Raw genomic sequence first — 27,350 nt, forward strand, 5'->3', positions numbered from 1 at the left:
GATATTTAAAAATATGTGGAAAAGAAAAAGTGAGAAATTAAATAGTGTGTTTTTAATTATTGTTGGGGTAGATGTCGGTCAGCTAGATAGGTGACCGACCAATGAAATAGGAGATTAATTGCGGCTAGCTGAGGGTGAGGGTGAGGGTGAGAGTGAACGGACCGTGTAATAAAAAAGTTGGACGTCGCCTGTTTTGGAAAATTTTTACTCCTTTCCACAAATGCATTCATATTGTGTAGTACCAACAAATTTATTTCCTAATCAAGTCTATTTTTTTTCTTTCTTAATTTGCAAATTTAATTTTAGGAATTTTTAGTACCCTTTTGATATGAATATTGAAAATATTTGTACTCCTTTCCACAAATGCATTCATATCGTTTTATGATGTTTTTAGCTTACATAAAACTTGATATGAATATTGAAAATATTTGTACAACGAATGTAGATAACAAAACCAAATAATTCAGAGGTGAAAATAATGTTTATAAATTTATTTTTCAAAATACCGAATCGTGTTCATATCTAATGAAACCCCAGTTATATTGTGACTAGTGTTTTAAAAAGCCCTCTTGGGCGTGTGCTCGGGCGTGGGCTATTTTTTTTTCCCATATTTTCATTTCAACTATGTTTTTCTCTGTAACATTTTTATAAATAGTGCGCCTCACAAAAAAAAAAAAAAAAAAAATCTGCCCTTTTTGTGCGCCTAAGTTCCAGAGGGCCATTATGCCTTAGTGCGCCTTGGATATGTAAAAATACTGATTGTGACTATTATTATTTCAATATCAATAATTATAACATTTTATTTAGGCATTGCTCTTATCTTCCCTTTTGGTGTATTTAAGTACTTGGCAAAATTCTTTTGTTACTGGTTAAAGTCGTCATAAGTTCAATGACAACTAACATATACTACTATTTTTATTGAGATTATGGAAAAATAGATGATGGATCATAATAAAATGTCTAACAAGATGTCACAAACAATATGTATGATAAGTGTGCAACATGAAGGCAAACACAAAAATAGAGACACAGAGATTGGTCATCCAATTTGGTGTAAAAACACCTACGTCTGAGAGGCAGTGTGCCCGATGGAACAAATCTTCACAATAAAGAGTTTAGCAATTATAATGAAAGTACTTATCTGATAGATTCCCTCTTCAATGATTCACGTATAGCTTCCTCTTCAATTTCAACTTAGGCTCCCCCTAAGTTTGAACTCCCCTCACTACCACAATATTGCTTCTTCAAGTTTTGTATGAGACCCCCTCAATACAACATATTTAGGCTCCCCCTAAAAGTGATATTCTCTCACATTCGTTATATTTAGGCTCCCCCTAAATATAAGTTTTCATCATCGTCAATGTACTTAGACTCCCCCTAAATACAATATCAAATCAAACTCCTCCCGAGTCCTACAATAGTTGCCAAACCAAAATTCTCAACGATAGATACAAAGACTTTCAATAACAATACATAGAGGTTAGGGCTTAGATAAACCCTATGCTGAAAACTCTCAATACACATTTTTCTAATAAGGCGGCTAACCCTAAAAATGAATAAGAGTACAACATAAATAAGGTTAGCTATGGAAATATATTTCTTGAGTGAATAAATACTATCTGCAGGAAAATAAGAAAGGCAAATATGGAAATTTGTAAATCATGTAGACAGATATGGTAAAGATATTTTGCAAAATCTGTTGTCAGACATATAACAATGTGTATGACAATGCCTTTGACATGTTGCACAATATGTTGCTCGAGTTTTGTTTATAATAAAATTAGCCACAGTCTTATGATAATATCAGCCAATCACACTGCAATAATAGATTAGAAGTTTTAATCCTTATACCCAATTTATATGAAAGGGAGAGAAACAATATATAGGAAGAAAATGTGAAATTCCTCCTTCTATAACGTTGATGCTTCTTGGAGTGATTCACTCAACATTGGCGGGCTAGGTTGGATGGTTCGTGACTACTTTGGGTCTCCTCTTGGCGGTAGTCTCAAGCGTATTTATGTGTCTCATTCGATTAAAGTCCTTGAGGCCCAAGTCATTAAAGAAGGGCTTCGACTTTGTTCCTCTCGATCGTCTCTTCATGCTGCTATGCTCATGGTCGATTTGAGATGTTTCAGATGTGGTGCAGATTTTGAACCACATGAAGGTTGATTTATTTGCGATCAGTTTTGTTATCGATGACATTTTTCTTTTGGCTCAAAGCTTTGAGCATGTTATTGTTTTTCTTTTTGTAATCATGTTGGGAACTCTGTTGCTCATAGACTTGCTCGGTTGACTATTGAGATTGAGGACATTGTTGAGTTGAGTGGGTCTTCTTTTGCGGATGACAACTCACTATGTTGGTTTGATAACTTTTCGGAGTGATTATCCACTACATTGAATGTGGATATTCCGTTTCCTGTACTTGGGTAGTTTTTTGTTCGGCTGTTTTTACTTCTTTATCCAAAAAAAAAGAAAAAAAAAGATTGAGAAAATACAAGGGAGACAAACTTTTGGGACATTTTCATATTACTTATTAAAAATTTGACCACAAAACTAAAAGTAGGAAAAATTACAAATTTAGTCTAAAAGATTTGAGTTTAGTAGTATTTTGGTCCTTAAATTTAATACGACATTTTAACACTTGAAGATTGATTTTAATAGCATTTTGGTCTTTACCATCAGTTCTTCGTTAACACCAATAGAAAGCTGACATCATATATTTTAATGTTTTTAAAAAATTAAAACTCTTTCTCATACTTTTAACCTTTGTATTCCCCTTCTCCCTCCCTCTTCTTCCTCATTTCATAGAGATATGAAATGAGTGGTTTCCTTCATTTCAAACTACATTTTATTTTGTTCCATTGCTTAAACTTTGATTTAAACAATATTTTAACTGAGCCCCTCATAATTCGTTGCAATTAAAATCAAAATGGTATTAGAAAAATAAAGGGAAACACAACATACAATAAAAATAGTTAAAAATTAAACAAACAAAGTCAAACATTTCTATCTCTCTTTTAATAGTTGAACTCAATTGGTATCCGTATGTTTTGAGAACCAAGAGTTTCATGGTTCAAATCTTCCTATTCCATTTGTATTGAAAAAGATGAACAATTTTTTTTTTTAAAAAAAAATCAACATTTTTTTAATTTTTTATTTGAAAATGAACAACTAATTTCAAAAGCCTATCTACGTGATTTTGCATTGTAGATAAGGGCAAATTGGAAAGTGGGTTTATATAAATTCATAAATAAATGGTAAAAGATTCTCTCAAAATTGCTTTTGACTTCCAAATCAATTTTTATAGACATTTCCGACCAAGATAGATAATAAGTATCTCAATATAAACAAAGAAGTTAAAAAGATAATGTAGATGCAAAAATAATTGACGTATCGATATATACTTTTCTCTCCTGAAGTTATAGGTCAAATCGTATGCCTACATTTTGTTATACTAAAAAAAAAGAAAACTAAGTCACCAATTAATAATTATTTTACTTTTGCTTTTATGTTTTTGAAATGCATACTTATTTTCTTCTGAATTCTATACAATGATTTTCATATTCATTGAAGAACTCTCGAATTTAAATTCTAAGAAAATACAAATTTTTGAAAAACATATATAAAGTTTTTTCTTTTTTAAAATTTTCAAAATTTAGCTTAGTTTTTAAAGTATTAATAGAAAGTAGATAAAAAAAAAAACTTATAGATAGAAGTAATGCTTATATTAATTTAAAAAAATGAAGGCTCCATTTAGTTTCTAGATTTTTATTTTGAAAAATTAAGTTTATAAACAATATTTTCATCCATGTTTTCGTGATCATAGAAGTGTTTTTAAAATTAAAGTTAAATTTTGGAAACTGTTTAATAAAACTTGTATTTAATTTTATAATTTGACTAGAATTTTGTATTTATTAAAAATAATGTGACAATCATTATATGAAATTCAAGAGAAAACTAGAGAAAAAATGCAAAATTTGAAAGGGCTAATTACCAAAAATGGAAAAAAAAAATTCAAACATAATTTTTAATTCTCTTTGGAACATATACATCTGAGCACGGCGCCGTGTTTGGCTATCGGCACAATTAATAATATCTAACTTAACTGTTTTTTTTTTTTTTTAAAAAAAAAACAATAATAATATTATTAATGTTATTTATTTAAATAATAATAATAATATTTAATATTGTAGTTTGCTTCTCACATATTCTTTAAATTTAATGCTAAAAAAGAAGGAATGGGTTTAAAACTATTCCTAAAATTGCTTTACCCTTCACAGTTTCAAGATTTCCTCTTTCTTTTTCTAGACCTGTCTTCCCTCAGCTACTTCCTTTTCTGCTCTCTCTCCTCTGTTTCTCTCTCATCAAATTTTAGCCATAGCCATAGCCATAGAAGCTTCATCATAGACCAACCCCCTCAAAAAAAATATATATATATATTGCCTTTTTAATCTCTTTTCTCCAGAATTTCTTCACTGGGTTTCATTTTCTGTGTTCAAATTCTGATTCTAATGGCGAGAGAAATTCAGGGTTTGTTTTCTTCTCAATAACAAAGAGTAGAAAAAAATAAAATTTGAAACTTTTTTTTCCTCTCTGTTTTGCTGTGTTTTCTGAAGAACGATCTAAAAGAGGAGGAAGAAGAAGTGATGATGTTGGATCTCAACGATTCGATTACGAACCGTGACGAAACGACGACGAATCGGATCGTAATGGAAGAATCAGAGACTTCAAATTCCTCCGTCGTTAATGCCGCCGACGAGGTTTCCAACAGCAGAGATGAAGATTCCTCTGTTTTAATCTTCGATATTCTCAAGAGAGAAAGTTCCGGCGGCGGCAGCGGCGGCGGCGCGTCGCTGGAATTGGTGACTCAGACGCTTTTCCCGGTGGTCGGAGGATGGGGGGATTCTGGGTCTCCAGTGCCCAGAACCCATTGGTTGAACTTGTCGTCGACGGCGGATTCCGGCGGCGGCGGTGGACCGCCGGAGTTGAGAATTGTGCAGCAGAAACAGCAGCAGGTGAGGAAAAGCCGCCGTGGGCCTCGCTCCCGGAGCTCGCAGTACCGGGGAGTTACCTTTTACCGGCGAACTGGAAGATGGGAATCTCATATTTGGTAATAAAAAAATTAAAAAAAAAAAACTCAAATTTATTTATTTATTTATTTATTTTTAAAAGAAAAATCAGTTCTTTCCCAATTGGGAATTTCGTATTTTTCTTTTTTATGGAAACTTTTATTTTCTAATTATAATTTGTTGATTTATTTGTCCCTTTTGTTCCTCTCTTTTCAGGGATTGTGGGAAACAAGTTTATTTGGGTAAGAAAAAAGAAACTCAAAAAAGAAAAAGAAGAAGAAAAGTCCGATTTTTTTTGTTAATAATTCAAACTCTTTTTTCCCTTGAAGTAATTTCGTTTTTCCTTTTTTGTACATATAATCTAACAAAAGAGTTGATTTTCAATTTTCCCAGGTGGGTTTGACACAGCCCATACTGCAGCAAGGTTGGTTATTTATTTAGTAATTTTTGCCCTTTTTCATTATATTTCTTAGAATTGAAAGATTAATTTTACTCCTCCTTCTAAGTAGATATGTATATTGCTTTCCTATTTGTTTAAAATTTTTGGGATGTTTTTGTTTTGAGTTGACAGGGCTTATGATCGAGCAGCAATAAAGTTTAGGGGAGCCGATGCAGACATAAATTTCAATATAAGTGATTACGATGAAGATATGAAACAAGTGAGCCATTTGTTTCATGTTTTGGAATTCCATTGTTATAGCAACAAATATAATGATTTGCAATCATAATTTATGCTGAAATCTTTCCGGTTCTAAAATAGATTTCAAAACAAATGAAATAGTTTTTTGAATTTTAAAAAACCAATTCTTGTCCTTTAAATGTTTTTTGCAGATGAAGAATCTTAGCAAAGAAGAGTTTGTACATGTTCTTCGTCGCCAGAGCACTGGATTTTCTCGTGGAGGATCCAAGTTAAGAGGATTGTCTCTTCAAAAATATGGAAGATGGGAAAATCAAATGACTCAAGTCATTGGGAAGAAGTGAGAATAAAAAAACGAACTTTGATTCAAATATAAGTGTGAGAGTGGAAAATAAGAACTAAAATCATTTTTTGTTTTTGTTTTGTTTTTTTTAAATTGAAAACAGTGGAATTGAGCAAAGATCTTCCAAAGGGGAGACAATGGTGGATGCAAGCAATGGAGGTACAAGAAAAACAAAATGAATCAAAATTATTTTAAATTGTGTTGTAGGGGTTTGTTCTTTTCTTTTTCCTTTTTATTTAATTTACCTTTTTTTTTATTTATTAATTAATGCAGGCAATAATGGGCATAATCTTGATCTCAGCATTGGAGGAATTTTCAACTACCATTTTAGTAATTCTCCTCAAAAGCTCAACATTGAGAGACCAAAGGTAGTCAAATAATATGTGTATATATAATAATGCTTTGGGAAAATTGGAAAGAAAAATATGGTTGATGAAAAGGATAGGAAATATTGGGAGTAAAATAATTGAAGTGTTGTTCTTATCTTTGTGTGTGGGCAGAATGAAAACAATGGTTATGCATGTGGTGTGGCTGGACAACAACCTCATATTCCTCCTTCTATGTGGTCTAGTTTTTACTCTGGTTTTTTAGCAGATAATGAGGTAATTTTTCAATTCCTTATATATATATATGTGTGTGTTTTGTCTTTTTATACATAGGAAAAAAAAAAAAAAAAATCCATTTTAGACTTTTAACTTTTTAGAATATATGAAGTAGCATTTTCCTTTTGTTATAAGAATAGACAAATGTTTAAAATCTGGAATTTGATTCATGTTAAATGATTAAAATAAAACAAATTTGAGAGAGCAAAATGAATCAAATTAAACTTGATAATTGGTTGAGTAAAACAAGATATAGGTTTTTCTTCTTCATTCATTCTTCATCTTCTTATTTTGCTAATTTATAGAATTCTCCCCTCTTTTCTAACTCTATATTTCTAAATTCTTTTCAACGTTCTTAGTTTAGAATCTCAATTTGTTGGATCAATTTTTTAATTTGAATCCGACGTGTTTTGTAACTAAGTATTCTTCTTTAGTATATCGTGTATTTCAAATTATCTAATGATATAAATTTGATCCAACAAATCTAGAGACTAGAATAACTTACTCGTTCAAACTAACTTTATTTCTTTAAAAGTTTCTTCATTTTATTGTATAAACATTTAATTCAAGCAAGCTGTGTTTTTTGACATGTCATGAATTTCATTTTCGAACGAAGGGAAATCCATTTGAACGAAACGAAAAAGAAGTCAAAATGATTGTGTTTTTGTTATAGGAAAGAGGGAGAGAAAAGAGAAACAACAACCCGACAAAGATCCCTACAAATTGGGGATGGCAAATGCCAACGTCAACACCGATGTCAATGCCAATGACAATTCAAGGAAACACGAGTGAAAAAAACATCTATAATAATAATATGATTAGTAATGGAATAATAGTGAGAGAAGAAGCTCGTGCTTCCAAGATTGTTGCAGCATCATCAGGATTCTCTTCCTCTTCTAATTTTGGTTCAATTTATGCTCAAAACAACACTGCCCTCCACAGTACTCACTGCCCCAATATTTCTTAACAAGTATTATTATTATTATAATTATTATTTTGTGTGTTTTTTTTTTGGAGCTAATGAGAGAAGAAATTAATTATTATTTATTAAGTCCAACCCCAAATTAATGTTTATTTTCCATTTTTTTCTAGGGGAAAATTTGGAGTTTATTCCTGTGTACATTATATAATTAAAAAGCATGATTTGAGGTTGGTTGCTTTTTGTGTATCCAATTTGTATTCTCATTCCATTATTGGAAGTTTTTCTTTTCTTTTCCTTTTTAATTTTTTAAACCCAATTTGTATGCATATTTCTTGATTGTGTATAATAATTTACCACGTAACAATTATTTTATTAATTTTTCTTTTTAATAAAATGGGTTTGGATGAATTTAGTAAGATTCGTGACAAATAAAAAACAAATAGTTTCTCCATTCTTATTAAATTAATATAGTATAATGGAGTTTGGTTGATAAAATAGAATCTATAATCACGTAAAGGAGGAACCAAGATGAGCATACGGTTTAGTGGCAATAAAGATATACTAATTACAATCTCAAATATTAATGGTTTGATCTCTCATGAATCGTCTTTATAACGTCGAACTAGAAAAAAAAAAAGAATTAAGGACAAGAAATATTCTTCATTCTTTAGAAACTATTCGACATTGCTTTCACAATACGCTTTAAGTATTTTATGACCGTTAGATTTATGTGGGAGAACTTTTTTTTTTTTTTTATTTAAATGAATAATGTGTTTGAGTTACATAACTAGAATCCAAAGTAAAGAAAATAAGATACCATTTCCTCTCTATAAACTATTCAATGTAGTTTTCATAACATAATATGACCATCAGATATATGAGAGGCAAAATAGTGCTTTTCTTTTTTGACTAATCGTGGCATTAATAATTGTATAATATTCTCACTCCCCTCCCATTGGTCCAAATAATATAGTTTCCACAATGTAGTTGCTATAGTTTTAAGATCACTAGTTATGAGAAAAAAGAACGTTTTCTTATGCTCTAAGTTACTATATGTTCATGATAATCTATGTACTAATTTACTAATCTATATGTTCATATACTAAATGAGAATTATTATTCTTCTTTTAGAAATTAGTGAATGTAGCTTCACATTATAGTACGAAAAAATATTCAAGGAGTTTGGTTTTTTCGATCTTTCCATTTACTATTTGGTATATTTATCATATAAACATCATTTTGAAAATGAAATGAAAACTCATTAAACATTAAATAATTATTTACAAAGATAAATCATAATGTGAATAATTAGTATTAACACTTTCGTAATACTGAAAAAAAAAATTCGTGTAAAAAGAAAATGAATGCTTTTTAACTATTTATCTCATTAGTACATAAGAAATTTTAAGAAAAAATCTTTATCTGTTGAAAGTGACAACGCTAATGCAATTGGCACTTTTGAAAATAAATGTTATAATGATTGTTTGGCATTGACTCGATAGCAATCCTATTTACAAGATTAAGAATATGTAAAAATTATATATGAATTGGCAAACTCTAATACAAATAAATAATGATTATTTAATTGCTAAAACGAACCTAATTTAATTGACATGGTGCATCCATTATAAATCTCGAAGTCCGACGCTCTATTTTCTCACTCTATATATTATCAAAATAATAATATTAATGATTTGATTTTTTGAAAACTGGTCTTGTTGGACGTTACTTTTATTTATAAGTTTTTTTTGTTTATTTACTTTGTTGATACCAAATTTAGGTCAAGGAAAAACGCACCCTACGTTCATGCAACATCAATGGCAAATTTGTATTTTAGGGAAGAGAGGACCTGCAAAATAAAGATAAAGGACTCTGATACCTTGTTAGTAAGAGAATTATAGAACAGAGTAAGAGAATTATAGAACAAACAAGAAGTTAGAAGTTTTTACTTTACAAGAAAAAAACTCTTCTGACGCATAAAACAACCGTTGGGAGAGAGAATTTCTTCCAACTACATAACGGTAGTATTGGGAGCTATCTATAAATCCTGATGCCATATATAAGTCGTTGGGAGTTGTTACGAACTCCCGACAGGTACAAAGTATGCATTGGGAGTTTGACCAAATCGTAGTTCCCATCAACCAAACTCCCGACGTCTTTACTATTGTGTCGAGAGATTGGTCCAAAATCCCAACGGATAGACAATAGGCGTTGGGAGCTCAGAAGATGGGTTGGAAAGTAGAAGCCAACATTGATCAAATTTCTGACAATTTAAAACATTTTTCGGGAGTTTGATAGGAACTTCTGATGGCTCACGATAGCTGTTGGAATATGGGTTTTAAAACCCCAAAATCGGAGGCAGATTTTTTATATGCTTTCTTCTTCTTCTAACCCTAGCAGATCAGAAGAAAAAGCGCAGCTAGTCGTCTGTTTGTCCATAGTCCACTGGTAAGTCGTTCATACTTTGCCATCCACCATCCGTTTCATTTTTCTATTCATTCGTCGCGCGTTTCTTGAGAGCTAGGTTCTCTTTCTGCTCTTTTTTTTTTTTTGAAATTTTTCATGGGTTTGTGTTGAATTAGGGAAGAATTTACATTTGCCAATTGATTCTACATTTTTCAATCAATTTTGCTTTTTTTTTTTTTTTTTTTTTTTTTGAAATTTCTCAGGTTTTGGGTTGCATTAGGGAAGCATTTGTGAAGGTCACTCAAGATTATTAGAAAAGGGGAAATAATTATTGACTTTTGTTTTGGATTTTCTCATCGCTTTTTGGTGTGAATTCCTTTTGAATGACTAGTTTTTAAGATTTCTCTTATATTATGTAATAGCCAAATTGAGTATGTATTGTATAATTTGTCAATAAAGGGTATAAATTAAGGAAACAAGTTGTTGCACATTGAAGGAATAATGCTCAAAAGGAATTAGTTCACTTTTGTGGTTGTCAACATACACTACACCTTAATTTTGGCAGATTTTAGTGCTTGTATTCCAAATTATAGTTCACTGTTGTGTGGAGTTCAATTTTTTTGTTAGCTTTTTATTGATTGACCGTGACTTCCTACTATTGTGTTGTTTGAGAGTGACTTTTTTATGAGGTTGAAGCTAGCTATTTTTATATATAGTGAATGTTATATCTTTAGATTATAATGTGGAGATCAAATTTAGGTTCTTAAAGAATCAACAGAGTCTAGCGAATTTTAGTCCGGAAATCACGTGGGCTATTCATTAATTTAAACTGGTATCATGTTCTCTTGTTGTACTAGTTAGCTTCAAGTCTTTTTTAGTAGAATTTCTTCATTGGCTCTAGCATTTCTTAATAGTAGAACTTTCCATTCATCCAAGAAAATCTCATTCTATATACATTATTTTAGTTTAATTAATTCATTGTTAAACTATTTCAATTTGATATTTGTATTATTCATTATCTAAATTTTTTCAGTAAAATTATATAGACTATGATTTGTTTTGGATTACAAGTTGGTTAAAAAAGGTTTATTTTTAAGGATAAATAAAGAATGAATTGAACTTAGAAATAAGTTATCGGTGGAGTACTGAGATGGAGTATCCTAGTACTTAGATGTGGCGAAGTTTCATGTTAAAATGTAATGTTGTTGAAGACAATGAAATGTTAAATCTTATAAACGATCTACAAGTTCCAATTGAAAACGAAGATGTAAATAAAGAAGGGATCGAGAATGAAATGTCTTCTAATGGTCAAGAAAGAGATACCACAAACTTATTTGAGGATTTAATGACTGAAGCACATAATGAACTATACCCTGGTTGTTATTTTCGTCCTTGAACATTTTAGTAAAGTTGATATATCAAAGTTCTTAACGGCTGGAGTAACAAATTGTTTAATATGTTGCTAGAATTATTAAAAGCAACATTTCCAGCCGGCACCACTAAACCTATTTCCTTTTATAAAGCTAAGCAAAAATTGCGTGACTGCGGCCTAGGTTATGAGTCTATTCATGCGCGCAGATATGATTGTGTATTGCATTGACAAGAATTTGCATATTTGCAGCAATGCCTCATTTGAGGCGAGTCTTGATACAAAGTTAATGATGAAAAGGATAAAAGAATCCCACATAAGATAAGCGATTGTTTGCATCCAAAGAAGGCGCTTCTAACATGAGATGACATAAAGATAAGCGAGTTGAAACAGAGAAGTGTTACTGAAGGAAATCGATCACAAGGATTTTCATGAGCAGTGAAAAGATCATTCCAAATTACAATCATATATGAACTTTACAAATTACAGTCATAAAACGAAACATACGATTATGCATTCAATACAGAAATTACAGCATGAAACTAGAAATGATCAAGAAGAAATCTCTACACACATTTGTAGACTCGTCTCCATGCTCCTTGATCACGAACGCTCGAACATAGCTACCTCGAACGCTGGTCCAACATGACCGCTACACAACACGAACACTGCACACTCGAACTCTACCATCGCCTCGATCATGAACACCCTAACAGTACGAACAACCTCCACAGAACCTCGACGGCGTCGAGTTGAGTATGACACCACCAAGAAGGGTACCTTGGTATTCTTGGTGTGAGAATCCAGAGAATGGGCTCTGTGTGGACTTGGTTTGAGGCAGAAGACGGAGGAAACAATAATCGTGTAAACGATTGAGTAAGTGGGAGAAGATAGAACCTATCATATAGGTTGATGCCCAATTGTTTAGCAAAAGCTAAGCGATCGTCTAGCAAAAGCTAAGCAATCATTTAGCTCATTGCTTAACTGCATGTCTGTCACTTACAAAACACTACACGATCGTTTACCTTAGTCAAGCTATCGCTTAGTAAATCTTATTTACTTGACAACTTATGTGAGATTCTTTTTTCTGAGAGAGAAAATCTTAAAATCAATTTTGACGAAAACTTACTAAAATTAGGAAAACAATTTTTCTTTTATCTCACAATTACCATGAAAACCACCAATAACCTCCCACTCAATTGGTTATTAGAGAACAAGATTTAATTATCAGATAATTAATATTATTATAAATATAAATGATAACCAACTTATCATATTATATTTCTAACCTATAGTTTTAATATTTCATCTCATGAAACATATGAACCATAGCTCTTTTTCTATTCCATGACACTTAATGTAAATTTCATTTACATTAATCCTCCATTAGATGTATCTCATACATTATACTGATCATATCATATATAATCGAATTGCCTCTTGTCAATTTGAAAATTTCAAATCAACACCAAGAACTGATCCTCAACTGAATCCATTGAGCTATCAAGGAGACCTTATGGACTTGTAGCTCGAAGCTCCAGTGGTACGTGACTAATTAACTAAACTCTTTAGTCACGGTATTCACCATCCGTTAATTGTCAGACACTTCATTAAAGACCGACAGCTGAACTCTCCTTACCATAGATATATTATATGTCCATCTTAACCAATCAGCAGTGCGACAACCCTTCACAGATCGCTCATAAGTACAGCTCGGTCAATAACCGTTATGCCCCTGTAGATACATCTATCTCTTTAAGTACCACTGATCCCTCTAATGAACATAAGTCATAGTCCTACTATGACTGAGTCCTCTCTTCGAAAGAGAAGTTGTGGCCACTATGTTCAAGCCTCGGAATCAATCCTTAAGGGAGCAATCTTTCTACTTATTTCTGCATCGGGAAAGGAGTGAATTTCATATTGTGGATTGAGTTTCCAGCTCCCAGATCAGACAAGTCCCCAAAAAGGTAGGCATGTTGAGTTGGCAATTTGGCCACTCTCATCCATACTAATCAAAGGACTGCCCTCAAAGGTAAGAGTTCCCAAAGCATTCAAGATTGAGATCGTGTCACCTATGGTCGTTTAGGTGAGATGTAAGTCTCTAGTATCAACGACGTTATATACAGAGTCTAGTCATCTCGTGGTCCGGTCCTATACAGACTCTTTGTATAGGACACCCCCGCTCGCACGTCTCCACATGAATGGTCAAGATCTACCATCTGTAGTAGTTTACAACACTTGCAAACCTCTATAAAGCCGGCCGTATCTGTAGTGTCACCAAGATCAGGTATCCCACCTTAATCCTTATACTACAGACCTATTTGGTTATCACTTAAGGCATGATTCACTTGTATATCACATATACATGCTTAAGTTCATATAAGATAACCAAAGAGCTTGTTTATTGGATATGAGTAAATGGCAGAATGAAATAACATTTATTTTATTCATCAAACAATGTGTATCATTAGAAACAACGAGACTCCGAGAGAATTAGGACACCAATCCCAACAATGACATCCAACTGATACAGAGGGGTGGAAACAGTTTGATCGCGAATTTCCTCATTTCACTTTAGATTTCCTAAATGTTCATTTAGGATTAGCTTCAAATGGGTTTAATTTGTTTAGGAATATGAGTACTTCGTATAGTATGTGGCATGTGGTGATAATCCCTTATAATTTTCCATCTTGGAAATGCATGAAGGAGACAAATTTCTTCATGTCTTTGCTCATACCTGGTTCAAAATCTTATGGAAAGGAAATTAATGTTTACTTGCAACCGTTGATTGAAGATTTGAAAGAATTATGAACTATTGGTATACGAACTTATGATCATGTTACTGATGAGTTTTTTCAACTATATGAAACCTTATTGTGGACTATTAATGACTTCCTTGTGTACAGTGACTTATCTAGGTGGAGTATAAAAGGTTATCAAGCATGCCCATATGTAAAGAAGATAAATCGTCTTTCGGGATAAGAGAGAAAATATCATTCATGAGACATCGACGTTATTTTCCAGGGAATCACATTTGGCGTAGAAGTAGACAACATGATGGAAAAGTTGAACTTCGACCTCCTCTGGTGGTAATGAATGGAGAAGAGATCTTACAACAAATAAATATGTTGAATTTTCCTATGCTTAGCAAACATCCAGCGAAGCAAGATAAGGAAAGAAAACGAATTCTAAATTGGACTAAAAAAAGTATTTTTTCCAACTTCCATATTGGCCTAGACTATTGTTACGAAATAAATTGGATGTAATGCATATTGAAAAAAAATATATGCGATAATTTGGTAGACACATTGTTAAATATTGAAGGGAAAACGAAGGATACAACAAATGTTTGATTAGACCTATAAAATTTGAAAATAAGAAATGATTTACACTTGATACAGGTCGATAACAAATTTATAAAGCCACATGCAACATACACATTAACTAATAGTGAAAGGATTGCGTTTTGTAAGTTTTTTAAATTAATGAAATTTTCGAATGGATTAGTGTCTATTATATCACAATGTGTGAATGATAAAGATGGAAAAATATTGAGGTTGAAAACACACGATTTCCATGTTTTGCATCATAGACTTCTTCCTATTAGTATTTGAGCATACCTACCAAAGAATATAACCACTACTATTGTTGAATTGTGTGCATTTTTTCGCGACTTATGTGTAAAAACAATACGTGTAAGTGTTTTGAATCGACTACAAGCAGACACATAGTCGTACTTTATAAAATGGAGAAAATATTCTCGTCTGCCTTCTTCGATGTAATGGTACCCTTGTTATTCATCTATCATATGAAACCAAAGTGGTGGGTCTAGTTAGTTATAGTTGGATGTATCCTATTAAAAGAAGTTTACGAACATTAAAATAATTTGTACGGAACAAAGCACATCTCGAGGGGTATATAGCGGAAGCATATGTAATAAATGAATCATGGAATTCTTGTTCGTGATATCTAAGTGAGATTGAAACGAGATTCAATAGAGATAAATGAAATGAAGATAATAGTCCCGATCATGAGATATTTGGTGAATTTGAATTGTTTGGGCAGATGGTACGACCATTAGGAGCGTCAACTGTACGGACACTATCAGGGGAGGAAAAGCGTATCGCACATTGGTACATTCTCAATAATTGTAAGGAAATAATAGATTATCGCAAGTACATTTAAACTTTATAATTTTCTAACTTCTAAGAGAAATTCTTTGATATAACTTTCTATGATCAATTCTAGACAACACTTAAGGGTAATTCGTCATGAAGCTTAAAACGCCTCTGACTTATATATAAGACATCAACATAAATTTCTCGATTGGTTCAAAGCTCAAATATACATAGTATTGGAAATTGAAAGGTGATTCAGTATTTATGGTCATTTTTAACATATAATTAATTATCAGATTCTACAATTGTGCGAGAGAGAAGATCTCTTTGAGATTTATTTTCACTTGCAATGGGACCTTCGTCTAAGGTGTGCTCTTACAATGGATGCATTGTTAATGAGATACGTTCACACTATAGAGCATGATAATCGTTGAGCTACACAAAATAATGGAGTCTTAGTGGCTTGGGAGATTAATAGTAATGGAAGTGTTGATAACAACTTCTACGGTGTCTTAGAGGATGGTATTAGATTTCTAATGTGCGAACAAAAGACGTGTTTTTATGTTCAAGTGTAGATGGTTTGACACATGTAATAACAAAAGTAATAGGACAAATGTGGATTTAGAATACAAATCAACCAACACATCTCACTTTTGGTATGTTGATGAGTCTTTTATTTTTGCTATCCAAACACAACAAGTCTTTTACCTCAATGACAACAAATATGGTAATAATTAGAAAGTTGTTCAAGTAGTGCAAAATAAGTGAGTATGAGACGTACCAGAAGTGGAGGATGTTGAAAATGAAATATTATATTTAATAGAAATCGTCGGTGGAGTTCGAAGGGATGAATCTATTGAGGAAGTTACTTTATGCAGAGTCGAGGTTGATCATATAGTTGTGGAACGACTAATTATTCGGCATATCGATGACGACTTCATAAACGATGATGAAGAGTAATTATCTCTCAATAACAGTTCAAATGTTGACGAATAATTAGATTTAAATGATGATGATGGCTAATCATGTATCTACTCACTTTTCTTTCTTTGTTTACACATATTTAATATTGATTTTATATTGTTGTGTCTTTTTTGTATTTGTATAGATATAATGTCAATCCCTAACAGGCAACATGAGGCAGAGGAAGAATTCTAGGAGATGGAGACATATTATCACACAGGGATCGTCGATGCGTAATACTTCAGGTTAGTATTCATACATATTTTCTGTTGACTAAAATATATCCTAAAATCTTTTAAAGTTGTATTCCTCATATGATAGCTCTTCATCCACTCGGAGGAAACGTGAGCACTCGTGGAACACTGAGTTGGAAAAGTACGTAAAAAAATATGGGAGAATTCTAATCGTGATCAAGAAAGGGATAAAAAGTTGATTTATAAACATTCTGTACGATTTAGTAATGCGACTGGTGTTGCCGTTAGATCTACATTTCCAGTACGATGTCCTACTTTCGCTAATGTTCCAAAAGAATTTGTAGAATTGACCAAGAGTCAATTGTTGGTAAGCTTATAAGTTTGTTTTTTTAGATTGTCATAAACATCATATGCTAATTATTCTTTAATTATTTTGTAGACTTATTTCGTGCTTGATTTATCAAACCAAACATTTAATAATTTTATCGAACATCAAATACAAAACTCGTTCAAAGAATTCAAAGTAGATTTACACAGACATTACAGGAGTTGTAACAACCCTCAACAAGCACGTGCCAACCCGCCTAGCCAGCTTAAGAATAGATTAGAAGATTGACATTTTTTGTGTGATTATTTTTAGAGCGAATAATTTTAGGTTATAATAATTGAGGATGTCTATCATTTACTTCGTTTACTATTATGGAATATCTTTATACTTTTTTTGTGTTTGAATATAGGAAATTTCGGAGACGAATAGGAAAAATCGAGAGAAATTACTGTTCGACCATGTAGGCGGGTCGAAGTCCTTCATAAAATTCAATCTAAGCTGCAGGAAAAACAAAGTCGAGAAGTGGGACATATTGGCCTATTTAGAGAAACACATTCTAAAAGTGGAAAGTTTGTGAATCAGGCAGCGGAGGATGCACATGTAATCAATTTGTTTTATTTTTATTTTATTTTTAATTTGCAAGTTTAGTAACTCGTACTTACACAACTTAATTTAATATGTGCAAAAAAATGTTAGAATTACAATCCAACCCCACTCTAGAAGGTTCCTAACACTAACATGAGATGAAAATTGTATGACGGTTTTGGGTAGACGATCTGGTCACATAAAAAGCCTAGGTTGGGGTCCTAGATCTAAGTCAATGAGGGGTAACAGCTCATCTAGTTCATCATCTACTCAAGAAATGCATGATAGGGAGGTGAGGAAACTAAAATCATGTTGAATAGTCTCAATCGAAGATTAAGGAACTTGAAGATGTTAAAAAGAGGATCATGCAAAACAGATGGAAGATTTTAAAAAAATGATTGAAGATATGATACGACTACAGAGAGAAGGGCCATTGAATTAGGTATGATTACTTCATTATCTAATATGTTGCTATCCTATAGTCACGATAACAAAGTAGTTATGTCTTACTAGTAGCTTTATGATAATGAATTATTGGCTATCTTGCAGTTATGGTAGCCAAAAAATAGGATTTTCATGTGTTGTTTTGTGGAGTTTTTTTATTTTTTTTTATTTTTTTTGGTGTGTGTGTGTGGAGTTTTGTGTGTGTTTGTGGAGGTTTATGAAGTTTGAATATTGTGGGGGTGGGTTGAGATTATTTATCTTTCTTTTGGAGTACAACTTGTGATTTTTGGGTGTTTGTGGGGATTGAGAACATGTAGCCTTGAAAGTGTATTTTCTTTGTTTTATAGAATTGTAGGATTCACCTTATGATTTTTGTTTGTTTGTAGAAGTTTATAAATTTTAAATATTGTGTAGGGTGGGTAGAGATTAGTTTTCAAATGTGGGTTTGAGAGTTCTTCTTACATTTAATCTTGACATATATAATAATGTCCTCAAAATAATGTAATTGTAGGTAAACTACTGTTTTGGAGATGTTGTTTGGAGATGTTCTTGAAGATGCCATTTGGACATGTCATCACACTTTCTTCTATGTATTAGTTAAGATATATTTGTTTTGTAGAAGATTTTTCCATCTTTTCTCTCATTTGTGTAATAAAGAATACTATCGACTTTGTTTATTTGTTTTGTTCCTTATGTGAATATCTTTGATTTGCTTAATAATGTTCTAAATTTTAAGTTATTCAGATCAAAAAAAAAAAATTAAAAAATAAATAACATGCTAGTGCACTATCTCTCGACACAGCCGTCGGGATATTGAAGAACTCCCGAAGGCATGAGTTTGGTTCAGAAATTGAGTTTTTGAATCAAACTTCATACGGCTTTCCCACCTTTAGAGTTCACCGATGATGTTTATACATCCATTAGGAGTCCGTAACTACTAACGTGGTATATAAGGCATCGGTAGATATACTAAATCCCGATGATATGTGTTTGTTCATCAGGAGATGTTTTTTCGATGGGTATATCCTAACCAAACTTTTGACGATTCTTTTGGCATCGAGAGTTGATTTCTCGATGCATTTTTTTACCATTTTTCAATGATTTTAAGTGTCAGAAAAAGGGTATTATCTTGTAGTGTTAGTTACTTGATATGGAGCCATAATGGTCTATTTATAGGGGATTTGATCTTAATCATACTAGGATTAAGATATGAGATTTAACTCTCCTAGAACTAGTATATGCCTTTTTCTTATCCTAAACAAGCTAGATTAAACTTTATCTTATTTTATATTGTCTCATATTATCTTCATTTATCTTATTTTATCTTGACTTTTTGGCTTTATTCTGTTGGGCCAAAATCCACTCCTCAACATTAGGCCCCACTCCTAAGTTTCGTTTTATGGATCGACTGTCTGCTATTCGTGTGCATTGATGCAAACTTAGGAGTATTCTTCTAGCTTTTACTACTTCTTTAGTTGTCTCATTTTCCTTATTATATGGCAAACCAGTTTTATCACTCTAGTATAAGCATATCGAACTTGATTCCTCCAAGATCATTCTTGGGTCTCCGACCTTGCCTAGAATATCTATCAAATCCTTCTTTTTTTGAAGATTTAGTTAGGTTCTTGGTATGCATCCACCATAATTAAACAACATTGAGCGCAAAATTTGTGTCATGCTCGTCATTTTCTCGAGGAGCAAGCTCTAAAAAAGAGCTATTATTCTATCCTTAACTCCACTATAATCGAGTATTTCTTATACTTAAATATCCATTTTGTAGGTAAATAGATCACGATGAGCAAAGAGTTCATTCAGAAGAAAAATAGGTAAAAAAAGGAGCAAAAATGGGAGTTGGATGCATCAATTGGGAAGAAGTCAGAAATATTACAAAACTGCCATAAAATGCAACATTACAACCTTCCCTTGACCCTCTCGTGATGCTGTAAGGTAGTAGGCACCTCTTTTGTGGCATGTAAGCAGCATCGCAATGCTCCCACGCGATGTTTGAAGGTAGTAGCATTGGGTACAAGGTAGCGTCGCAATGTTTTGGGGATTAATGGACATTCAACATCCGCGCACGTGCAACGCAGCGTCACACTAGCATCTAGCCTCCACCCTGACGCTTGAGGCCTGGGTTTCAACAAGGGCATCGTAATGCTCCCCAAATCATTGCGACGCTAAGACTGTAATATAAAAAGGAAATTTTAGTTTCTGCAGAGGGGAGACAAATTGAAACCGCAATTGAGAGCAATTTTCAAATCCCTTCATAATTTTTTCACCATTCTTTCTTCTATCTTTCAACTCTCTTCATTAGTTCTTTCAATTTCTCAATCATTGTGTGTTGATTCAAGATAATGCAAGGCTAGGTAAACCCTCTATCTTGGGAATAGTTAATTAGTTCAATTCTTGAGGATGTTGATTTATTTTTGTTAAACTCTATGAATTCTTAGGTGTAATTTGATCATTTCTTGAATAGAATTTTATAAAGTTGAATTGACAACTCAAGTTTATTGGATTCTTGTATGTAAATTTTACACGGCATCTTTGCATAATTGTGGAATCGGTTGCGAAAATTAGGAGTCTTTGTATGAGCTAAGACCTTTTCTAAACTTGTACTTGTATGCCCTAATTTAATTTCATCTAATTAAATCATGCTATGAATCTAGGCTTTCCAATTCATAAGGTGTCACAACAAAGAACCCTAATTCTTGATGCAAATTAGGATTAAACATGAATCAGGCTATTAGATTTCGTTAATAGGCTTCATGAGTTTGCATTCACTTATCATATTCTATTATAGAATTAGAATCTAATGAACTATTCCCAAAAATCTTTTCATTGAGAACTTCAAACTAATTCTGCACTCTCTTTTCATCTCCAATTTTACATATTTTGCATGCCACCGTTTTATTTGACTCTTTCATAACAAACCCCCATCCAATTGCATGGAATTCTTCAATTGTTCTTGCTAGTCATAGTTTCCCTGAGGACTCGACCTCGTACTTACTGCTTGTACTTCATTTTAAAGTATAAATTGTATTCTCGGTGAACACATATTATTTGTTTAGTCAGAAGTTGTAGGTGAAAACAATTTAAGTTGGCTAATAAGAAGCATAGACACACGAACTTGGCTTTTCGTCAATCAGGGATCATTCCCTCTCCTCTTGTGATACGCCTAATTGGGAGTGTTGATTAGATCCTCGATGTATCTAATCAATTTTCTGGTTTTCATCCTTCTGCACTTACGTGGAGTTAACCTGTCTATCTTTTGTGACGAGCTTCGACACATGTCTTTAATCCAATCTGAGGTGATCCCTAGATTTTGGACTTTCAATTTGGTTAGTTAACTGCGGCCCCCAGCTCCCAGTTTTTCATCAAATATTTTTACTTAAATACTTGTTTGAATTCTAATCGAGTTCCTCATGGTAAACTTCTCTTTCCTGAGCAATTAAATCTTCTCTTGAGGATCTTCACTTGGTTTCATGAAATCCTTCATCCAAATGATTATAAAAGTTACCTTGCTTCCTAAATTCTTCAAAACAAACATTCCTTTGCAAATTCTTCACATATTTTAGAAAATCTATAACTTGGAATAGATGTAAAGTGGCGTGAAAGTGAAATTGATCTCATTTTGCAATCTTGGTAATTTTGCAGACATCTGCAATTTAGGTGAGACTTCACAATCTCGCTTCTAATTTTAATTGCTCGACTTTTCGTAAAACATCGTCATCAAACAACATTCTGATTTTGGCCCCAATTAAATTTAGTTGATAGTGATCATAATCTTGAGATATTCTTTGTCATGGCTTTATATATATTTTTCTTTGTAATATATTCCGATCGAGATAGAATGCTCATGATGAAGATAATATGATAATGTAATATTGCACAAATTCATATTGGCTTTAGCATGTTCTCCCTACTGTGCTTGCCCAACAATTCATGACTTCTTTCATTGAACTTCTTGAAAATACATCATCATCATTAAATAGGTTTCTAATACCATTACCCTGTTGAGATTTTCTAATTGTTGTGTTTCTAGCTTAGATTTGCCACCCAAACACTAAATTTAGTCTTTAAATTAGCTTCAAATGCACTTTTATTGTATGGAGAATTAAAATTTGAATCCCTGAACATAATCAGTTTCATCTCAATTTGAAGGAAGTATTGTTCGTTGCCACTACTGCGAGGACTTTGATGAAGATCTATGACGACAAAATACGACTGATTTGATAAATCTAGGCTTGAAAACCTTTTTTTGTCGAAATAGCGTTGTTGTTTGTTGGGGTTAATGTCCTAAATCGAGTGTATCTTATAATTTGTAAAGACAAATTATATATGTAATAAAATAAGAGGTGTTTTATTAATGTTTAGACTATATTAAATCAATCCAATAAACTAAGATCCAAGGTTATTTTATGACACTTAAACATACATATGGAGACATACAGGTGGATCACGTTTAAGTGATAACTTAAATAGTATGTAGTAGATAGATAAGGTTGGGTACTGTTGAAATTTATGTCCTAAAACCCATGGTTTGTAAACAATAAACTCATTCTATAATTCAATGAAATTGTTATTGAATATATAAATTGCTTATTTCATTTTAGAAATAACCAATAAACTAAAAAGATCCATGACAATTATATGAGTACTTGAACTTTATGTAGAGACATAAAAGTGGGTCAGGTTCGAGTAAATAGTCAAAATGGTTATAGTATATGAATAAGGTTGAGTGTCTTATTCTGGTAACATTATCGGATGTGGCCCACTCTGTAGTTGTTACAAGGAGTTGTAAAGTGGTACAGACGAAGTGATCCTAATTCATACATAGGATGACATAAGGAGTGAGGGCGTCATGTGCAATGAGTTTGCACAAGATTGGATCACGAAATAAGCCACTCTTACTTTATAACATTGTTTACTGTTTAAGACTGACTATTTCAAAACGATGACATAGGTAACTTGACGTTAATCTTGTGCTAACTATGAACTCATGTTTATTCGAGATTATCCTTAGATTTGCATAAGTGAGGGTTGGCTCAACAGCGCTGGCTTAATAAGCCTCCCATTTCAAGGGTAAGACTGGGTAGATAGCTGGGGACATAGGGTACAAGATGAAATTCACTCCTACCTGCTTTCAGGGATAGTAGAGAAATTGTTCCATTCAGTGCTGACTCTGGATCTTGAACAAGGGGCCTCACCCTCTCATTGGCCCGAGAAGGACTCGGTTTGATGATCGGATCAAAAACCAATTGTTTATTAGAGGATCAGTGGGATTTAAGGAACAAGAGGTAATCTCGATGGTACAACAACCTTTTAACCCATCCATTATTACGAACAACATATGAAGAGTTAACTTACTAATCCTGGTTATATCGAGTGGACACAATATATCTACAATGAGGGAGTGAAACTACGGGCTTTAGTGGAGTAATCCAGTAGTTAACGAATGGGGTTAATTCGGTGTAAAGAGTTTAGCCAATTAATCTCGGATCGTTGGAGCTCATGATCTATAGGTCCACTAGGTACCCTACTAGCTCTGAAACAGATTTTCCTTAGAGTAGCGTGATAAGTTGATTTGAAACATTGAAATTAGAATTAAGGGAATTAGTAATTATATATGATATAATTAACATTTAATTTTGGAATTAAATAGAATTGAAAAATTGATTAATATATTTAAATATGATTTAAATATTAAATTCATGAATAAAGATTCATGGTAATGGAATTGGTGACAAATTAATTTAATATTTGATATTAAATTAATAAATTTAATTAAATTGTCTAATTAATTAATTTTATTAGAAAACTAATTATTGAATTAATTTCGTAAAATTAATAAAATTTCATTTTTGGATTAAAATCGTTTTTTTTTTTATTATTTTGGAAATCAAAATAAAAGAAGAAATTTGGAATATTAGAAAAGTGTGATTTTCCCATTTTCTTTCTAGTAGCTCACACATAATTCCATTTCTCTTTAGCTCAATAATTCAAGCATGAGCTTTGATTCATGCAAGGCTTTTAGTTGCATGAATGTCATGCAATATAAAATTGGAATTTTGAGTGGAATGAAGAGCTAGCAATCGTTGTTGAAACTAAGAATTGGTGTTTTAAGAAGTATTCCTCACACGGTATAAAATCACTAACGTCCTCTCCAATTCCATTCGATTCAAGCTTATTGAAGACCTTGTGGTAGTTCACAGCCAAAGAAGAAGAAGATTGCAGCTGAAGATCATGAATAAAAGGTACTTCAAAGGTTAGTGTTGAAACTTTGTTTTTAGTTTATGAGCATGCTTAGTTTGAAGCCAAAATTAATTAATTAGAATGCTTAATGATCATGTTTTGCTTCCTGATTCCAATAGCTACAACTTATCCTGATGACACTAGAAATACGACTTGCTTTGTAGATGTTACAATTGTTGTAAAGTTCTACAAATGATCTGATCCTGATTGTTTATGTGGAGACACGCGAGCGGGGTATTCTATACAAAAAGTTTGTATAAGATCAAACCGTGAAATGAATAGTGTCTCTATATAACACCGTTCTAGAAGAGACTTACATTTAACAAGGATGAAAATGGGTGACTTGACCTTAATCTTGAGTGAGTTATGAATTCTTGTCTATGAGTGCAGTCCATTGATTTGTATGGATAAGAATAGCCTTGTTAGCCGACTCAACAAGCCTACCATTTTGGGGATTTCTCCAAGTAGGGAGTTGGGAACACAGCTACACAAGATGAAATTCACTCATTTCCCAAATTTAGGGGAAGTTGATAAATTACTCTCTTAATAGCTAATTCCAGGTCTGAACATTGAAGCCTCAACCTCTCACTAGCTCAGAGGTGTTAGTTTATAGTTGAACTATAAATTATTTGTTTATTAGAGGAATCAGTAGTATTTAAGGAGTTAGATGTAACTATAAGGGTACAACAGTATTTTGACCCAGCTGTAGTTATGAGTGATTTGCGAAGGGTCGACTTACTGTTGATTTGTTATATCCATGGACATAGAAATAAATCTATAGTATGAAAAGTGCAGCTATCGGTCTGTAGTGGAGTGATCGATAGTTAATGAAAATTGATTAAATTAATTAAAAAGTTTATTAAATCTTATATCATTGGAGATTCTAATCTATAGGTTCATAAGATTCCTTTATTAGCTCACTGATATATAAGAATGGTTTGAATTATTCAAATCAATTGCATATTAATGAGATTAATATAATATGGTTAATTATAGATATGATTGATGGGATCATAATATGCGATGAAATGAGTATTAATTTTGATGCTATAACACACGATCATATATAACTGAATCCAAGTGAAAGCTCAACTAGAGTCCTGATGAGTCCAGGATTGAACTCAGGGATTGCTTTACAAGTATGCAATGAAGTCTAATGCCTTGATCTTGACGTAATTGCTTACAGATCAGATTTATTTTTGGTAATAATTAAACACTAAGTTATATGTGATGCGAGGGCTTATACTTTGAGTGAAAAAGTATATGCGATGACAAGGTTGAGAAGAATGTTCGCTAACAATTCCTAAGTGAAGATATAAATCATATGTTCATGTGATGCACATATTATTAGAACTTACACTTTTCAGTATACATAGTTACATTATCCTATCTCTAGGATGTATGCGATGAGTGTGTAATGCAAAAGATGTTACTCATTTCTAAGAAATCTCTCTTCTTGTTTTATGAGTTCTAAATCTCTAATTTTCTCAAACTAAGATTTAAGCTACTTAAGGTATTCTTCCGAGTTATCCAAGTATTTCATTAGGCATATATAAAATAAGTAAAACACATGAGTTAATATTACTTAGTTCATGTTAGCTAGATACTTCTCAACCCATGAAAGATTTAGCTATCATAATGAATAAAGAGAGTATGGATGAAAATTTAAATGAATATGTATTCATACTAAAGAAATAAATCTTTGCAATGCTTAAACAATACAAATACACTTTAAGATAGAAAATAGAGAAAGGGAGTCAAGTTGTGGTGCACAATTTCTTGTTTTCTTTGGCTTCCTAAATAACTGTTTCACTATAAGTATTGAAAAACGGAGTTCCTCTTCTACTCCCATAGGAAACCGAAACCCTCACCAAGGTTTTTGAATGAATGTAAGATAAAGAGGCTCCTTTGATAGAATTTGTACTCTTGACTCTTCTCTTCACACGTTCCTCTCTCTTTTTCTTCGCATGTTCCTCTCTCCCTTTTCTTCACATGGCTATTTCATGGCTATTTGTAAACAAAAAGGATAGCTTTTCTTCTCTCACTTATGATTGTATTGATAAGGTGCATTAAATTCTATACCCTGATGCGCTGCTTACTGCACGTCAAAAATTCATTGGCTTTACAGCGAAGCTTTCTTATCAACCAACAACTCAATCTTCGATTTGACCTCCACCGCCCAGATTTCACGCCATGTCTCATCACCTAGAGTCATCGACTTGCCTCGCTATGCGATCATGTGCAACTGTTGAGATTTCTCATTTGATTGCATCATCAGTCATTTTGCACCTAAACAAAATAATTTTGCTTTAAAATAGACAGATTAGGCATTGAATTCGTGCGGCAACATGCTGCAATTATTTCTATGAATTTTCTTAGTAAATCATCGCATTTGTAGAGCTTTTTTCCTAATTGTTTTAGATAAAAGAGGCAAAATAACTTGTATTTCTACAAGTTATCACACCTCCAAATTTAAAACAATGTTTGTCCTCAAGCATCTACTTAAGACTCTTAGCAAACTCGATCGCTTTGTTACATCTCTTAAACCTCTCAAAGTGCTCAACTCATTTTGCTAGACCAAAGCTTTCTTGAGTTTTACTCTTTTCCCTATGAAAGTATTTCTAGTCTTAAGATTCCGCAAGCTTTATTCTTAAAAAATCTCTTAATCATTTCCGAAACTGTCTTATATTTCTTTTTTCAGAAATGTGCTTTGGTTTAAAACTTTTCAAACCAAATAAAGTTCTCCTTGATATATCCATTAGGTTTGATCTTTCGCTAATTCGAACGCCTCACCTTCGTTTTGGCTTGTCCCCACGGGTGTCATGTAGACATCGAACTACAAGCAAGATGCTTTTTTCAGTCTTAGCTCATGCCTTTTAATTTAATATGACAGTGGATTACGACCACTTATTTCTTGTGTTGATCACCATTCTTATCTTCATTTTGGCTTACCCCCACAGGTGTCATACAGACATCCAACTACGAGCAAGAATTGATCTCAATGTTTTCTTTTTAAATGAATGAAATCAAAGAGAATTGAATGTTTTTCGATCAAACAACCCACCCCCAAATTTAGAGAGCATCAGGGTCCTCATTGCTGAAAATTGAATTATATGAG

At 32.6% G+C, this 27,350-nt stretch overlaps 1 protein-coding gene across 2 annotated transcripts; it reads left to right on the top strand.

The window, feature by feature from the left end:
* The first annotated feature begins 4,237 nt into the window (after positions 1-4,237).
* LOC120082108 (ethylene-responsive transcription factor RAP2-7-like) lies at positions 4,238-7,867 on the top strand. 2 transcript variants are annotated; one of them, XM_039037337.1, is made up of 9 exons: positions 4,238-5,110; positions 5,286-5,311; positions 5,463-5,493; positions 5,641-5,728; positions 5,901-6,046; positions 6,153-6,208; positions 6,323-6,417; positions 6,550-6,651; positions 7,330-7,528. In XM_039037337.1, the coding sequence occupies exons 1-9, from the start codon at positions 4,647-4,649 to the stop codon at positions 7,441-7,443; spliced, it is 1,122 nt and encodes a 373-aa protein (XP_038893265.1). In that variant the 5' UTR covers positions 4,238-4,646; the 3' UTR covers positions 7,444-7,528. The 2 variants fall into 2 exon arrangements, with proteins under 2 accessions (XP_038893265.1, XP_038893264.1); XM_039037336.1 differs by having other exon boundaries at positions 4,239-5,110; positions 7,325-7,867.
* The last annotated feature ends 19,483 nt before the right edge of the window (positions 7,868-27,350 follow it).

Source organism: Benincasa hispida, chromosome 7 (genome assembly GCF_009727055.1).
Source record: "Benincasa hispida cultivar B227 chromosome 7, ASM972705v1, whole genome shotgun sequence".
In the NCBI taxonomy this organism is placed as follows: domain Eukaryota; kingdom Viridiplantae; phylum Streptophyta; class Magnoliopsida; order Cucurbitales; family Cucurbitaceae; genus Benincasa; species Benincasa hispida.